Source organism: Triplophysa dalaica, chromosome 21, assembly GCF_015846415.1.
Source record: "Triplophysa dalaica isolate WHDGS20190420 chromosome 21, ASM1584641v1, whole genome shotgun sequence".
NCBI lineage: Eukaryota > Metazoa > Chordata > Actinopteri > Cypriniformes > Nemacheilidae > Triplophysa > Triplophysa dalaica.
This window is the reverse complement of record NC_079562.1, coordinates 13,393,956-13,412,352: the sequence shown is the minus strand read 5'-3', so window position 1 is coordinate 13,412,352 and position 18,397 is coordinate 13,393,956. Positions and strand designations below refer to the sequence as shown.

Sequence of the window (18,397 nt, the reverse complement as noted above, 5' to 3'; positions counted from 1 at the left end):
TTTAGAACTCATATCATATAATGAATTGTCTTCTATTTTATTTTTTGCCTTCAGATTTTGAGCATAAATCCATTTCACCCCATAAATAATTTTAAACAAGAATTAAAAAAAAATGTAATTCAAAGAATCTTGATTTAATAAATATTTAATATATCACAGGTAATATAATATTTTAAATATTTTGTAAAATTTCACATATTATCTTTTAATTTTAAATTTCTGTTAAAATAGGCTAAGATTTTTTATGCATTTCATTCACAACCTACTTACATTCCTTGCAAATAAAGGACTCTACCTTAAACAAAAAACTTTATTTAATTTTTCTTTTTTCGCAGTTCTCCTTTGCCAGAGCATCTGAACATTTTATAGGAACTCAAAATATGTTTTATTCGCATGATTAACAAATAAAAATAATTTCATAGTAACACAAAATATTTTAGGACTACATGTACCAGAATGCATCGTGATACAAGCAGGAAACAACAACAACAACAACAGCGACATCTGACTCGTCTAGACTCGTTTAACTGCAGAACTGGTACCATCGTTGCTCTAATATTTCAAGGGTCTACATTATAGTTTCATATCACATATGAATAATTTCTGCTGCTCTTTTGAAAAGTAAAGTTGAAAAATAACACGGGATTAAGCAAAATATAAAAATTCCAACAAACATTTCAAAAAAACGTCATTCGAGTATTGTTCTCATAGGCGATCCATGCCGACTTGCCTTGAAATCTTCATGACATATATTCTTGCACAGTCACAAAACAATTCCAATGCACAAACATTCCAACATCTGTATAGTTTCCCCTATTCTTGTCATTATAATGAAATTGTCCCAAAAGCAGAAGTGCTATGTGGATTTTCAATCCATCATTTGGAGTCTTGTTGTTATGTAGAAATCTGTTTGCAGCACAAGGCCTCGGCCCACCAGTCTCTACGCCAAAGCCTGTGATGTCACAGCGAGCGCTCAGGGTCCCGAGGCCTCTCCTTCAGCGGTCCTTCACAGCACAGATAAAGGGAGCGAGTGCAAGTGTGGGAGATCTATGCATGACGGGCAGCACATAGAAAAGACCACATTCAAATATGACAGAGAGAGAGAGAGATAGAGGCGGATACAAACAGTACAAGAGAGCAACACAGGTCTGGACTAAGGTTAGAAAGCCGAAACACGAGACATTTCATTCACAAACATCCCTCTTCCACTTGGCACTGTATACACTTCGAAAAACCTTTTTTAATCAGTATTTTTGTCTTGTCTTCCAAAGTACTTTCATATTTTTGATAAATTTACTTTAGAAGCATAAAATCATATTTCATATTGACTTTTCATTTATCTAAAATTTTGAGCATAAACCCATTTCGCCCAATTTATTTTCAACAAAAAATAGCGAAAGGATTTAATTTAATAAATATTTCCTAAAACAAATTGTACTATATCACACAATTCTGCTTTTAAAGTAAATCGATCAGCATTATACTGGAAAATAAACAAAAATACTGATCACATTTTTCCACTTCAAGACAACCAAACTCATTTCAGAATAAGCACCAGTGAAAAAAAGGCCATTTTTATCTACTGTTTTTTTATCTACTCCACATTCTTGTTTTTTTTGTATGACAAAAAGATAATAGAAAATTGTTGTCACATCACCTCCCCTCCCCATGATTCCAAAAGCCAAGGATGTTCCATGGTAGCATGTGATCATATACCAAAGCCAGCGTTTCCCCCCATTAAAAAAGTTTAAGTATTTAGTGTCTTTGGCAGATTCACAGATATAACTTTCTCTTTAAATGAGTAATGGAACACGTTTTCTATAGTAATTTAGCATGTGATTGACTGCTCTGTACATATGTTTATAGGCGAACATCAGCATCCTCGCACTTATGCACACAAACACACGTCTAGACGCTCACACACTCACTCACAATAGGAAATTTGAGCTCTGATGATAGCGTTGGCTCAGGTACGATAACACAGAGAAACAGAGTGATTCAGATGGCATTGGGCTTAATCCTGACACACAGATGTTACAAATGCTAGACACTTCACATCTCTCTGTCTTTGTCTGTAAACTGCCCCAAATGTAGCTATCGACAATATTGGCAGACATTCTGCAGGGTTTCGCGATGGGGAGAAATCCGTCAGTCCAAAGAGCAGGTAAGGAGCAATGTCTTTTGGCCGGACTCCAGCACTGATGGGACGGGTGATGTAATGTGGGGCGGGGCACGGTGGATGGCCGTGGTCAGAGGCGGAGGATTGTAATGCTATGAGGGACACAGGAGCAGAAGCAAAGGAAGCAAGAGCCACAGGCTGGGCGTTAATGCGCAACCACCACCGCTGGAGTCATCTGTCAGGAACGGCTCTGGAGACTCGTACAGAGAGTCATCTGAGAGAGAGAGAAAAAGGATTTCATGTTAATAATCACATTTACTATTTTTTCTAATCTTTGCTTTTACATGTTTGCTCTCACTTACGTGCAGTGGCAGAAAGCAATAACATACCAGCTATCAATGTATCACCTGTTGTAAGCTTCAAGAGTCTCATTGAATGCCTGCAATGCTTTAAGTGTGATAAAACCTGCATCCTCATTCAAAAGCTCTGCTAAAAGTGGATTTACTCCACTTTTGACTGTCATTTCAATGTAAAAATGCAGCTCGATCTGTTCCCCCTATGTACTTCAATAGAGAAGGTCGTGTTTGGATGTACGATTACACAGTCGTGATTTTAGGCTTTGGATTCTTTGCTGGCTCATTGGTGAGACCTTTAACCCTGGTAGATTTTCCCAGCCTGCCTTTCACGGGACGTTTCTTACAGGTTCAAGAGTTCCCGTCTCTCAAGCCCCCAAGACAACCAAATGACGTCTGGGGTTTATATTAATCCTCATTTTCAACTCAACATTAATATTCTGTCAAACAGCAGGAAAATAAACGACGGCGGGGCGGGTTGTGCTGGACCATAAAGCTCTTCACTGAAAGGAATCTATTGTTAGCTTCCATCCCGGATGCACGTATAAATATTTCATAATGAGTCCACACCCCAATGAAACAATATTCAGGCCTTTACAACTTTCTGGACCTCTAAGAGCATATGGCGAATAAAACATGAGATTTGTATGATAAAATTCTTTTGTTCATGAACTTCCAGGAAATTGAAGGAGTCACAGGTGCTTGTGTAAACAGATACATGACTGGTGAGATGAGAACTGGATTGTTTCTTCAATTTGCATGTGGTTTTCTGAACTGCTCTCTGGAACGGAGCACCCGTGTTTGCTAACAATTACATCACGCTTATAGGCTGTCACTGGAGTCGCAGCTTCTCAAATCTCAACATGGCCCATAAAAACACAATACAACTTGAGCTTTTGAGAAGGAAATTATCACTTCACTTTGGTTTGCTGTGTTATTCAGATAAGACAAACATTCAGTTTCTTTCTGAGGTATTTAGTATCAAGTTAAATGGATACTCCACTCAAAAATTCTGTCATGCATTACTCGTCCGCAAGTTGTTGCAAACCTTCATACATTTTTTTTTTAATATAAACACAAAGAAATATATTTGGAAAAATGTTAGCAACTGATATTTCTAGGACAGCATTGACTACCATAGTAGGAAAAATGACAATGGTGGTCAAAGGTGCACCAGAGATTTTGGTTTCTTAAATTCCTGAAAATATTTTATTTTATGTTCAACAGAACAAAAACAATATTCAATCATTTTTTCTTCTATGGTAGTTAATGATATGTAGTCAATTGTGTTCAACACAATAAAGACATTTATACAGTTTTGCAACAACTTGAGGGAGAGTAAAGGATGACAGATTTTCACTTTTGGATCATTATACTATAGAAAATAACAAAAAATGACTGGGAATTTTCTGCTAGTTAAATACAAGTTCATTTTCTGTTAACCTTAAAACACAACGCAATATTTAAAATACAGATAAAAAAAAGATTAATACCAAAAATTTCTTCATAATAATATGGTATATTGTATTTTTTACAGTGTGGATATTAAAGAGCAGAACTGTACAGTGTAGTCAGATTTTTTTATGTTTGTGAAAAATACTAAACTCAAAAACTATATAAATTCCTATTTTTCCAACATTTTCTGTACAACGATTTGCAGAAGTTGATAACTGAACAAATTTGCAAAGGTCTGTAAACCTCTCTACACACTACACATGTGATGCTATGGGTTTTTCACACCACCATAACTACTATTTTCATCACAATACGCGGTATAGTTGCTGTATTATGTTGCCTTTCTTCACTGTACTTCCAAAACCTCAGATCTCCAAATTCACAGGTTTCCAGGAAAGGGAAGCCACTGTACGTTAAAATGATAACATACTGCGTTGTCAAACTTGACAAACACTTATTAGTACATTTTATTGCTTAAACCCAGTGACAAACATAAAGGGTGACACGTTATAATGATTTATGGCAAATAAAATCACAAAATATGGAGATCAAAGGGTTCAGAAGGACAGCAGTGATTTAATTGTCAGATATATTCACTGTCCATAAATATACTTTTACATGCGATACATAACTTTTCACTAATATTGACTTCATTAAAAAGATATTGGCATGTTTTAAAGTTATAAACAGTATCTTTAGTATAGATTCACACGTGTTCTCCATAAGCAAAATGTTAAAGGCATTCTTAAATGTGACTTATTGTAATTCCAGAGAAATGTTGACAATTATGCTGATAGGTTATTTTGAATTATTTACTGTACTTCACTGAATTGCTCTCAATAATAATATTGTGCAAATGATGACATAAACCGTGACATTGAATACCAGCACACGTTTACCATGCCCGATACAAAAAGAAAAAGGTGGGTTCCTGTCCAAGTAAATTGTTCTTGAGCAAGAAAAGATGCAAAGTGCCATTTAGTCCAAAGAGCTGATCTCTGACACTGAGCAGGTCTACATGGGCTAAATACAAAGACCGAGTGTTTATTAAAGCCTGGCTTAAGGAGCACATTCTCTGGACACACTGGCATCATCTCCGGAGGGAGAGTGATTTAAGCAGCGCTTCTCGTAGATGTCAGGTCTACCTATCGTGAGAGGCTAAACAAACCGAGGCCTCTGTGTTTAACTGCAGGCTATACTGGTGTCTGTGGTTGTGTGTGAGAACCCCCCGCAGGTCTCTTAGGGTCTGCGTCCGCTCGCCTTGATTAGTTGCAGGTCAAAGTTTTTTGATTGTGATCTGGCCTGTGTGAGATGAATAGCTTCCTACAGCAAATGCCCCCGAGGAGCAACACTGTCTCCGCACCGCTTCTGGTATCATGAACGATCGGCCCCATAAAACCTTTGGCCCTATAAAACAAGCTGTCTTTGTCACGACTGGAGGTCCATAGCAATGGGAATGAAGTTGCTAAACATAAATTAAGCAAAGCTGACGATGTCAGCCATCGCTGGAGTTAATACAGGTGTTCCCCGAATTCCCATGGCTGACTGCCGAGTTAAATCAAGCTGGAGACGAGGATTGGGATGTGAAATTCCTGGTACTGATTTAGAAGTATCACCAGGTCTGGTATATAAATAACATATAAAGTCAGAGAGTTCAGACAGGTCAGATGCATGCTGGGAAAATACTTACTCGTAGGCTTGACGTAAACTTTCAACTTCAAACATGGCTTTCCAGCAAGGTTGGGGTGCGGTGAGGCTGTGGAAAGATTAAAAAGTTTTTGTTAAAATCTCGATACAGTAAATCAATCTGTCCTGACTTCATTTACATGGAAATGAATTGCAAAAGTGAAACAAAACCAACGATTTAAATCATAACCACTTACCTACACACATACACCTACTAACAGAATGTAAAACATTTCTTATTCCTTTTAAGTTTTTAGTGTGCATTTCAAGTTATATCAAACAATCTGCATAAACATATGTACCATCACATTGGTTTACACAATTTTGTTCAAAATCACTTTCGTTTTTAAAATGTGATTTTTACCAGACCGTTGCATTCTATCGTGAAAATACACTTGTGCACTGATTATAAGCATACACATGAGATTCAGTCTTGGTGGTAATGCCATGTCAAGTGACATCATCACAACCAGGGTAGAGCGAGAACACAGTTCCATTAATCTGCCATGTGACTCTCTCACACACACTCCACACATGACTACGAGATGTGTTCTCAAGTTTAACTTCATTCCAGTACTTATTCCCCCCCATCACCTTCATAATCCCACAAATGTATTTTTGGCTAATTTTTTAAAATGGAAAATGGAAAACAAATCACGATTTTACCATGACACAGTGTTCAGGCCGCTCTTCAGATACATAAAAATTCTTCCAGCAATTACCACAAATCAGTCAGAGGCTCAGCTAATGGGCAGCTGATGTGTTCGGCACAAAAAGCTTCTTTCGGCCGAGTTTTGTTCTAACAGGTGTTCTTAAGTGTATGAACATTGAATTGGCACAGGGTTTTCTCTTGCAGTCAAAAAATAAACCCTTGGTGGAAAAGACATAAATCACTTCATGTTATTTTGAGTCCAAGTCCTTTGTTCTGTATTTTCTACAGTAAGTGCATTTGGAGGAAAAAGTGTTGCATCCACTGTAAAAGAATCCAGTAGAAATTTACTATATTTATTATAAACCGTAATATAACAGGTTTTCCCTGTAAAATGACATGCTTCTCTGTTTTCTTGTAAATTTGCGGTCTTTTCTGTAATTTTACGATTTTGACTGTATTTAAAAAATAAATGGAAAATCTTAAAAAAGAACTGAAAAATTCTGCAGCTTTTGACAATACTCGGAAAAACTTTACAAAAACTGAAATATTCAGTAAAATGTTGTTATTTTGCAGTGTGCATTTTGGAAATTCACAAGTATAGTTTCGGGGGGACCTTCTATGCACCCTGGATTAAAACTTTAACTTTATATAAAAAATATGTTTTCTTTAGCTACAAGTTTACACACAACATTACTTCATTTACTTTCTGGTTTACTCACCAGGTTTACTCACCAGGTTTTTCATTTTGTCAACCAACAGACGGTGGATTTATGGCAGTCTCTGCCTATTAAGTTAGCACTTCACCTTCAAAATTACCTTTGGAAAAAGGAAATATTCGGATACCTAATTACCGCGAAAGACCAAAAGTCATGCTAACCTTATAACCTCAAGCTGCAATCTCCAGCTGGCTTCTTCCATAATGTTCATGCATGTGTGTTTGAGAGTGTTTATCTATATCACAGTGTGTTTTGTGCATCTGAAATCATAAATGTGTTTGTGTGTATTGGGAGGGGTCTGAAATCCCCCGTCATTTGCAGTATTCAAGCACACAGTCATGTGAAAATGTCACAGTTGCCATTTACTCCCTTACTCTTTTTCGTCGGGTTGGGGCGGGGTCGATCCAAAGGTGATGGACATTTTCTATTGTTCCGGGATCACCAAACTAAGCCTCGGTCACCCCCCTCTGTAACCCCAAGGCCCTTTCTGCCAGACCCCTTTGCCTCATAACCCCAGGGGCCATGACAGCAACAATATTGATAGTAGCCAAACACTCCTCCTCCGGAGGAGACGGTTTTCGTGTGATGAATAGCCAGACTAAGTACTTCGCGGCCCAGACCGCTGTCTGGAACAAAGGGCGCACAATAGCGGGTCTCGCACCGAGCAAAAGGGCGGACTGCATTAAAAACAGCTCAGGACAGGCATAAGAAATGCCCGGCCTTGTGTGCAAACTTTGAACCCTGGGATCTCTTTTCTTTTCTTTTCTTTGATTGACCCTTCTCTTGGTCTTCGTCTCCCCCTTGTTACTGGGGTGACAACATCACATGGTTGAAGATAAGGTCTGGGATGCCCCGCTGGTTTGGGGACATTTTTTGTGACACCCATCGCCTCGATTTCCCGGACAACCGTGATATGTGAAAAGATGCCAGGGCGAGAGGCTGGCAGACCGTGAGATATCTCCACATATAAGAATCACACTAATATTTTGCATCTGGCATTGTTTCATTGTATCTTTGTATTCAAAGTCTGGAACAAATCACAGATTTTTTAAGAGAACTACCCAAAATTTCTGTTAGCATCTTTTCTTTGGAGTAGTGAAAGCTCAGATTCCTCTTTCTGACCATAGAAACCGTTTGGTTTTTCTCAACCTTCAGGCCTGCTCAGTGTTTCTTGCCTATAAATCTTTGCCTGTTACAGACAACAGATGGCCATGAACCATTAGAAATGACTCCTCAAACGATTATTAGGACAAATGTGCTTTTAGCGTTCAAAAGAGCAATTTGTGCGACTATGCTTTTAGGATCAGGTGTCCTGACATACACAAGAAGATTTATAGATATGAGCAGAGCTACAGGTTGTTCCCCCCGAGCTGAAGTCCTTTTAAGCCAAATCACTTTGTCCGGTTATATTGGTAATGCCCCTGGGCAGCATTTTCCAGGAAGCACGGCTTCAATCTATTTAAATGCGAAAAGACCAACATCTCCAAAACCGTTGGTCAAGATTAAGTCCCAACGATATAGTTTATATCCAGAATTAAATCTGATAAAAATGGTATCATATATTTTGTTTGCCTGGCTCAAACTCTTTTAACTGCAATATTTTAGGTTTTTCATATTTGTGACCCTGGATCACAAAACCACTCTTAAGTAGCACGGGAACATTTTTTGTAAAAGACAAAAATACATTGTATGGGTCAAAATCATTAGATTTTAAATTATTTTATGCCAAAAATCATTAGGATATTAAATAGAGATCATGTTCCATGAAGATATTTTGTAAATACCTTTAATATTAAAAAAAGTGGATGGCCTGCCATAGTGCCCCTGATGAACAACTTCTAAGGCAATGTTTTTTTTTGCACTCTCAGAGTTTTTAACGGTTGTATCTTGTTCAAAATATTGTCCGATTCTAACAACTCATACATCAATATAAATCTTATTCATTCAGCTTTCAGATTATGTAAACATCTCAAATTCGAAAAATTGACCCATAAGACTGGTTTTGTTGTCCAGGGTCACATTTAGTGTTGCAGTGCATTTATCAAACAGAGAAATGGCTATTTCAACTGTAATTTGAGTCTAAACAGCCGAATGTATCACTTCCACACATGTAAAAATGGACTACAGTCGCCATATTTCATTTTCCATTTGTCCGTTTCGATATGTGAACGGTCCCCCTCCGTTTATAATTTCTCTGCCCTGAGTCCAAAACCTCTGAACCGCTGGTCTCTGAGGGGACGGGGAGGTTCTGAAGCAGCCCAGGACACAGCGAAGAGGGAGGGCGGTCGCTAAAAATCATGCCATTCCCTTAATGAGCTGCATTTATTTAAGATGAAAAGCCGCTTTTTCCGCACGCAAACGTTCCTCTGAAAGTCTCTTCCCTCTCCACAAAGTTGAGATAAACACACACACACAGAGAAAAAAGCATAAGCGACGGGAAAAAAAGAGGAAAAACAAAAAAAGAAATGAAATTGCCTCATTAATGCATCCTGCGTGCTGCCCGAAGCCTTTCCCTTTGCCTAAGCCCAGCGGGAGACCTTTTTATCAGGCCAAAGGACACCTTTCACAGGACCATTAGTGAAACAGGGACAGATGCACCCGGCAAATTCCCCCCTGTCATGCAAGTGAGAGAGAGGAGAGGGATAAAGCAGTGGGTAAAACAAAAAAGAAAACAAAATCGCTCGCTCCGTCCGGTCGGACTAAGGTCTGACCTTGAGGCGGTGGGCGGGCCGCCTCTGGAGGGCGAGGTGTCAGGCCTGTCATCCGGGCGCCATCCTGAACCCAAAATCCCCCTCCAGGTTAATGGCTTTTAGCTGTTGTTATGTGATAAATGGTAATGACTGGCACCCCAGAAGCTGCGGATGCAATTGCCCCATCAGGATCCCCATGTTAAATATGATTTGACCAATAAGCATAATTTGGACAGTTACGCATGATGGCCTCGGTAACTGGTTTTGCACCGATCTCACCCGGAGCAGCAAAGCGAGCGGTTAACGGTGCCCGCGCCATCCAACAAATTGACATTTTCATCAGGCGGAGAGATCGGACAGGACCGACCCCTGCACGAAAGTCAGATGGGGACCCTGGGGAGTAACCGGACTTTCCGCGCAACTCGCCACTGATTAAACTCCTAGACATACAAATTGCTATAATGAATGTCTCTGGATCTTACTGCTCTGAATGTCACTTCAACTAATGCAATAGAGTACACCAGACATTTAAATGACAGTGGTAATTGACTTTTAGACTATTTTGATTTGTTTACCATGTCTGGCATAGGAGAAAAAGAGACAATTTTATTCCTTAAAGACTGCATGTCGTAACCTAAACTTTTATAAATGACAATGGATAGAAACTGCTTAAATACAAATAAAAGTAAGTCACTAAAGAATCGTGTGCTTAGTATAGTTTATTTTAGCAATAATTTGACCTAATATTTACTTTGATATTCAAATATTTTGTATGCAGATTTTGGCGCCAAAGCAAATCATAACACATTCACTTTTACAACTAAAGAACAAAGCTACAAACAGTGTTAAGATCTCTTCTTTTTTCTTAATTTGCTAATCTAATGCTAACTTGAATTAGCAATGCTAATCTAAGTAATAATGTAATTACTGTCTTCAGGAAGAGATCTCAGTTGTTTTTTACAGATTGGCGCGTTATTCCAAAAATCATATTTTGACACTGAACATGCTTGAAGTATGGAACGATCGAAGGTTTAGAGTCAAAACAGATTTCATAGACCAGTTCCCTCTTGGCAACATATATTGGATTTGATATCAGTAAAGAGAATTCCCCAGTAATCTGGCCTTTTGTGAAATTGTTAAAATGCAACACATAACACATAATGTGTTATGTGTTAACACATAACACATAACGTTGTGCGCTGGTGGAAACGATAGCTGAATAAACAATGCTATGCGTGCCGGATTAAACTACAAAGCAAAACCTATCAATGAAGCTATTTCTGATATGGAGACAAAATTCCTTCTTTACAAATCTTCTTTAAAATTGAAAATTTAATCCAAACATACGCTACAAAAGTAGAGCACATAGCCTTTTGACATTTAAAAGTCAAGTTTTCGCTCATTTTCCGCACATTGCATGCACACTTGCTGCGAACAGACATCCTCCTGAAAGTTCAAGTTTTCTTGAAAAAAGCCAACTTCAGCAGATGTCTTTTTGTTTACAAGAATTTTACAAACAACATATCACTCCATATGGAACAAACGTATATCAAATTAGTAAAAAATGTGACCCGTAACATTTCACTTGATACTCTCTGATCAGATCCATAAAGCACGTCACTAACCAAAGTTTGACTGACACATATTTTATTTGTGCTTTCAGCCATACGTCCCCAGAGAGCTCATAACAGAAATCAGTCTGAACTGTGAGCCCGTTATCGATTAGAGTCTGTTGTGAAATCTGTATGTCCTTATCAAGTCTGCATTTACCCTTTACACCCCAGTTCCTGTAACCCAAGAACCATCAACTGAGTGAATGATTGGACCCTGGGGCGATACTGACACCTGGTCGCAGACGGCAAGGAGTTTTTGGGGTTGAAGAACGAGTTAAGGAAAGGTTACTCACAGATGTAGTAGTACTCATGGCCTGGGCGGAACTCGAAGCCTAAGGAGAAGGGCGTAAACAGCTGGAACTTCTCCGAGAACTTAAGAGGCCCGTTCGGACTCATCGGCCGATTGCATTCCCAGCGCTTGAAGCCTTTCATGTGGTGGTTGCAGGTGGTGTAGCCGTCGTAGTTGACCATGAAAAGGATGTAGCGTTCCATGCGCTCCTGAGGAAGGGGGTCCTCGTAGTGCGGACAGTAGATGTCCAGGTAGTCGTTGATGGCCACCTCCACCGTGTATTCTCCGTGCATGAATCTGAGGAAACAAACACACACAATTTATTGGGAGAAATTCACAAATGTTATCAAAACGACAGGCCGGAGATAGAAAATGTAACATCTTTGAACTCCTTCAAAGTAAACTCTTTTATCAAGAGTAAAGAGAAATTGCTAGAGGCTCCTGTCACTCATGGTGCAGATATTCTCCATGTTGCCTGTGACAGGATAGGATTGGTGGGGGGGGGTAATCTTGGTGCTAAGGGGCCGAACTGACTGGAATGACCAAGTAGAGGTGGATGAGCGGAGATTGACAGCGGTTCAGAGAGAGAGAGTCACTTCATTAAGGCTTTTCATACGGCCTGGCTTCAGCCCAGCTCTTCTGAAATGAGTTTGCTGGCTGGGGCAATTTAGACACAAATTGAGCACCTGCAGGAAGGTACGAGTCAAGGCGCAGAAACCACAGTCACTTCGCTGGAACTGCGGCTTTACGTGCAGATGGACCAGAAGAAATGTTGGACACATTAAAAGGCGGGTAGACGATGGGCGCATATATATTTGAACCAATTCGCAACTAAAAATGAATCAATGTCTTCGCATTTGGGGTAGAAATAATCTGTAAAAATTGAAGGGGGCATGTTATAAACCTAACGTCTTGACTCATGAATATTACTCAGGATTATAGTTAGCATATTCCTTACTTGATCGGATTATACCAAATATACTTTTTTCCAAAATAAGAAGTTGTGCTTTTTTGATATTTTTTAGACCCGAGATCTATGCGTTGGTATTTGCTCACTGGGATCCGAAATGGAAAGCCAGTTCCCTTAAAAGTATAGTTCACCTAAAAATCATAATGTATTCATCCTCATGTCAGTTAAAACCTGTCTATGACACTTTCTACCATTTTGAGAAATGTCTCAGTGTTTTTTTGTCCATAGTAAAGTCAACATGGTCACCAACATTCTATATCTATAAATCCAATATAAATATCTTCTTTTGTGTTCTGCAAAAGTCATACATGTTTGGAATGACACGAAGGTTGGCAAATGATGTCATTTTGGGGTGAATTATCCCTTTTAAGTTCCCACAGTCCTTTAGTAGGTAAATACTGTGTAGACATGCTCCATTAAGAAGTATATTTCATAAGCTTCAAAACAAAATTATTATTTGAAAGCGGTTTTAAAATTGCTTAACATATTGTTACTGATGCTGACATAATAAGTCTCATATCCAAAACGCCTGAGGTCTCACTTTTAATGGGTCAATTTAAGAGCCAAACCTTAGCTAACCTCAGCTAAAAATACATGTGGTTGTCACATGGCAAGCAAGCCAAGGCAAGATTCACCGAAGCACACGCATACACAGGAGTCATTCAGATCTTCTCTTCCTGTCCAGAGTGTGAAGATTACATGAATAAGATCTAACATCTCCAGCAGAGAGATCGTAATGGTTCGCTACCAGCGTGGTTGACACACCTGCTCCATCCTCCGTTCTCTGTGCCATCAAAGCAGCCCCCTTCACAACAAACGCAGAAAACCAGAAAGAAAATCCAAATTAAGTGTTCGCACACAATGTGAAGCCACACCAGGACGCTTCATCCAATTTAGGCGAATATGAAAGTGCAACAACGACAATATGAAATCAGAAGACATGCTCAGGGTGCACAAAAGACACCACAACAAAGACCCCCCCACACTTTCTGGGGGTCTTTGAGGGGTGAGAGAGGGCAGAGGGGGGCACAAAACTGGGGGGCTGAGACTTGGCATCAGATGACAGCTAATCTAGGTCTGGAATTACTGTCAAAGGGCCAAGCCAGGCCAAACACCAGCTGTGGCAGCAAATGAAGCTTCTCCAGACGTCCCTTTACCTTATCGCTGTGTCCCAGACTACATCCCCCTTCACCCCTGCCAGACTTCCCAATTTCTTCATTCAGTTTCACATCCTTCTTTGTTCATCAGCTATACTTTAAACTCTTACACTTGCATTACAGTGACACGTGGTGCTCCCCTAGTAGTCAACAAGCCCATCTCGTAAAAACCCCTCATGTTCATCTTTCAAGATGAACAGCGTAGAGCATACATTTCTCTCCCTGGCAGCGGACAATGTTTTTCTTGTCCACCATTTTTTGTCAGGTTCCTGCTAATCACAGCTTTGCCAGTAAGCGATATCAAGAGCGCAGGGGAAGAGTAATGACAGAATGACTTCGCCATAGGACCCGCTTGATGTTTACAGAACTGTAAATTCAATCATCTTGCCATAAAAACACGTGTAAGCGGCCCTTTAATGCGAAGTGCGCTATCATTACCAGCGTTCCGCGGGTCAGGCATATCTCTTACAGATTCATACGGTGCATTATGCCTTAATAAATCGATATTGATGCCCCGCTCCCTCCTCCCCCTACATTCCCAGATGTCATTAAATCCCGAGGAGTCGACCAAATGATCCAACACACTGAGGCAACACGTCGTTCCCTTTGATTCAAAAGTACCTCGGTGTAAAAAATGACCTCACAGCCAATGGCTGGTGGATATGGGGTGGCGTAAGGGGGAGAGATGACAGATGGAAATATCAATAAGTGAGCCCAGAGTGTTTAGAGAGAGCTAATGCATGCAGTTAGGTGAGCTAGCTTCATCAATCACACTGTAGTCAGTTCACTGCTTCACTTCCTCAAGTTCTCCGAGCGCAGTCTCCAACAGACCTCCCACAACCTCTCTCTCTCTCGCTGTCTGCTGATACAACAACAACTGATCTCACATCAGCTATAAAGAGCTGTGGAGCCTCCCTTTCACAGTGTGAGGTTTTCATCACAGGCCTAAAGTCTAGGTTAGAACCAAAAGGATGCTATTAGAGAAGGATTTGGGTTTTTCCCATCAAGCACTTAGTGTACAGTATAATTAAGCAATAAAAACATGTTTTTATGACATTGTCTTTTTCTAGATGAAATTGGAAAGTGAATTGAGGCTTTTTCACATATCTTATGCTTCCTCAATTGCAAAAGCATAGTCTGCCAAGAAACTGCGAGATTTGCCAAAACAAGTACAGGAAGTCAATTAATTCTAAAAAGTAAGCATTAATCATATTTCCACAAACTCAAGCTATCCACAGGTAAATTATATCTTTACGGCGATAGCAGTATTGTTTCACTGTAAACATTGAACAAATTAAGGCGATTTTAAGTCTTTAAACCAATTAATGCCCAGTTTCACAGACAAGGCTTAATGTTAGTCCCAGACTAAAATGAATGTTTGAGCTGTCTTAACTGTTTAAACCTTGCCCTGAAATATCTTAAAATATATCAGTGACATTGTTTTGTCTCAAGATGCACACCAGTAATGTTTTTTACATAAACGTTTTAATAAAAGCAACTTAAATGTCCTAATCTAACTAAGGGTTAGTCCTGGTTTACGCTAAACCCTGTCTGTAAAACCAGGTCTAAAGGTCCGAAATTTGCATCCAAAATATCTGCACGTTAAAAAATAAATACAACCTCACGTTGTGTCAATCACATTTACACACTGCCTCCAATGTTTTCGTCCCTCATAAAAAAATTGGCGTTTTTCGCATCCGTAGCATTTTTAACAAGCGTTTTGAGAGGCATTTGGACAATTCAGAGGCACTATACAAACGAGCGCCAATACTTAAAACAAATAGAACATTTTTGGAATGTATGTGTCTCATAAGCAATGAAAGAGCAACTTTCTTTCAATTTTCTGTTGGATTTTTCAGTTTTATTAAAGGATAGTTCACCCCAAAACAAAAATCCTGTAATTTATTTAGAACACAAAGGAAGATATTTTGAAGAATGTTGGTATCCAAATAACAGTGGTACCCATTGATTTTGGTGAGCCATTGGCATTGGTTGTGTATGTATAGATAGAAGTGAAAGGGCAGTGCCATTATTTGGTTACCAACATTCTTCGCAATATCTTCTTTTGCAGAAGAAAGAAAGTCATGCAGGTTTTAAATGACAAGAGGGTGAATAAATGATAACAGACTAATTTTGGGGGTAAACTATACCTTTAATCATTGTATTTATTATATATGCAGTATGTTTGAATTTGTATAAGTTTGTGTATTGTAGGCACCTCAGAATTGTATAAAGATATATGTAATATTTTCATATTTGATATTTTTGGGATTGTTCTTTAGAGTTTTGAGATGGAAAAATGTGCTTCTAAAAACCTCCAAAGAACCAAGTTTCTAATAGTACCAATGGAGCAGAGTTTTGCTAAACCAAGTGAGGTAGGTCTTTGAAGAACCCCTGTTTGTATAAGTGTGTGGTAATCTATCTTTTCTTCATGTACTTTGTTTTATACTTCTTTGATCCTGGCTAAAAACTGTGAGGGTTTCACGTATTGCTCCCCACAAAGTGAAAAACCTGCCCGCTATTGCAGCTCTTGCCAGTTGAGGAGAACACATGTGAGCAGAAATCCAACTCTCCATTTTGGGCTCTTTGATTCGTTGTTCAGCCGCTATCATCCCCACAGGACTTCAATTAATTAGACCGACCGCTCTCATTTCGTGTGTTTGGAAGAAGGGTAACTCTCGGGGTGAACTTTCCCGGCGGTGCGGCTGAAGAAAGGGTTTGAAGTGCCGTGATTTACAACGATGTCTGGCCATCAGAGGGCGTTCCAGATTTCCGAACTTCCATTAGTAAATGTTTGCCTGTAGAGGAGTCTGCTTTATAGGACCAGAGCAGGAGGTCTTTAATGCATGAGGTTAAACCCCCCAAAAAGCTTTAGAGTTGTTTTTAGAGGCTCCTGAATTGTGCAAACGTCAAAACAATGCGCAAGATCAGATTTTGATACAAATTGTGTCCCTACTTGAAACTGGTTTTGAGATTTTTATGAATAATAAACACGGCTTTCAGGTTTCTCAAAGTTTAAGGTCAGGACAGGGTAACTTGATCTTGATAAAGACATCTATCTGGTACTTAAGGAAAAAGAGACCAAGGAACGAAACAAACAATCCTTATCCTCCTACAGAAAGTACTAGACTCTGGGCCAAGTCATTTACTGTACTTTCTACCGATCTTTCCACAGAGCAGACGCACAAGTTTGCCAGACTCTTCCAGGTCAAACAGAACTGATGAGTTTGTGAAGGTCTTGCGGAGTTTCGCCCTCATTTAGACCTTCACCAAGCTGTTGGTTTTCTCTGCCCTGATCCTCAACGTCGAGTTGCAGCCAAAACAAATACGTGCGTTTATTCTGCAATTAACCAATGACCTGGTTATATTAGTTTAGGGCAAACATGGCCAGATATTAACCTGGCACAAGCCTCGCACGCTTTTGCATAATTCTCCCTCAAACGCAGCACCATTAGGTTGGAGACCCATCGCCCGTGGCGTGCCTCAGGGCTCTCGAGTTGCCCCCAATGAGTTTTGAAATGATGAGGCCAGCTATGTTCAGGTTAGCTCGGGTTTCCGGGATTTAGCAGCGCATTTGATGGGAACGTAAGCGAAGGGGGGGGGGTGGGTGTGCCTGTCTTTTGGCCTCAGTGCTATATTGCAGCTGAGGAAAACTAACTTAGCACACAAGAACCCAGATTAGCCTATGATGAAGTGAAATTTGGATATATTTTTTAAATGTATACTTTCCATTCCATCGCAAAATAAAACAAAACCAAATAATATATTTTAAGGGGAGTGGGCTCAGGGGGTCACACAACCATCCCCGACACAAAGTCAAGCTCCGCCCCTGAGCTCCGCGTGTGAGAATGGCCCTTTGTACCAACGGCTCCGGGTCTGGAACCTATTTCCATCCGCTCAGCTTGGGCTTGGTCTGTGAACCACCTCTCCCCATGTGGAACATGTTTATTGTTCTTTGTGTCAGGCAGACGCCGAGACCTCCGTGCCCCCCTCCTCCCTCCACATCTCCCCCCAATCTCCCCTGTTATTCCAACTCTGCTTGAGCAATTTTTCTATCACAGCATTTATGCAAACGTTATCCCAACTGACGTTCAACCAGCGCTAGAAATTGGGTGGGGGGATTGAGGGTGAGAAAAATAAAACAAACTAAAAGACTTTGGGGCAGATGCCCAAGGGGGAAAACCTCATGTGCGTTGCGTGTAAGGAAAAGAAATGCTTATTTTATTCATGTGTAGTGTAGGTGTCAGACGTAATCACCCTGTTTCTAGTAAAGCTGTTGTGTATGTTTTGGATGTACAATGTCCTCATTTACTCCGGGCCACTGCGGGGTGGCAGCGGTTACATAAAAGCTCACCGGAACACTACGCCCCCATGTTTAATTACATTTTTATGTCTCCGTCTACTTTGTAAGACCTTTCAGTGATTGAAAAATGGTGGGAGTGAAAAGAACTGACCACTGCAGTCCGGTAAATGAAAGAACTGCCAACAAATCTGTGTTCTATCATCAAAAGCGTGTTCAGAGAGCAGCTGCGCTGGGATCCTGTCTGTCATTGTACTGCAGCTCTAATGGGCTACTAATGGAAGATGTTTACACACACACACACACACAGTATATATGGAATTCACTTGATAGCTGATAGAATAAAGTTAATGTGCACTTTATTTTTGTAGCAGCAGATTCGCTAAACGAAGTGTGC

The 18,397-nt window shown here is 39.9% G+C and overlaps 1 protein-coding gene across 2 annotated transcripts in view; it reads right to left on the bottom strand.

Annotated features, from left to right (window-relative positions):
* Nucleotides 1-296: 296 nt before the first annotated feature.
* Nucleotides 297-18,397, bottom strand: part of LOC130410693 (ephrin-A2-like) — a 105,540-nt gene continuing 87,439 nt past the window's right edge. For both annotated transcript variants that reach the window (XM_056735513.1, XM_056735512.1), the window contains exons 3-5: nucleotides 11,578-11,870; nucleotides 5,618-5,683; nucleotides 297-2,393 (exon numbers count right to left, since the gene is read on the bottom strand). In XM_056735513.1, the coding sequence (XP_056591491.1) occupies nucleotides 2,272-2,393; nucleotides 5,618-5,683; nucleotides 11,578-11,870 (481 nt within the window). In that variant the 3' untranslated portion in view covers nucleotides 297-2,271. The remainder of the gene's footprint in view (nucleotides 2,394-5,617; nucleotides 5,684-11,577; nucleotides 11,871-18,397) is intronic.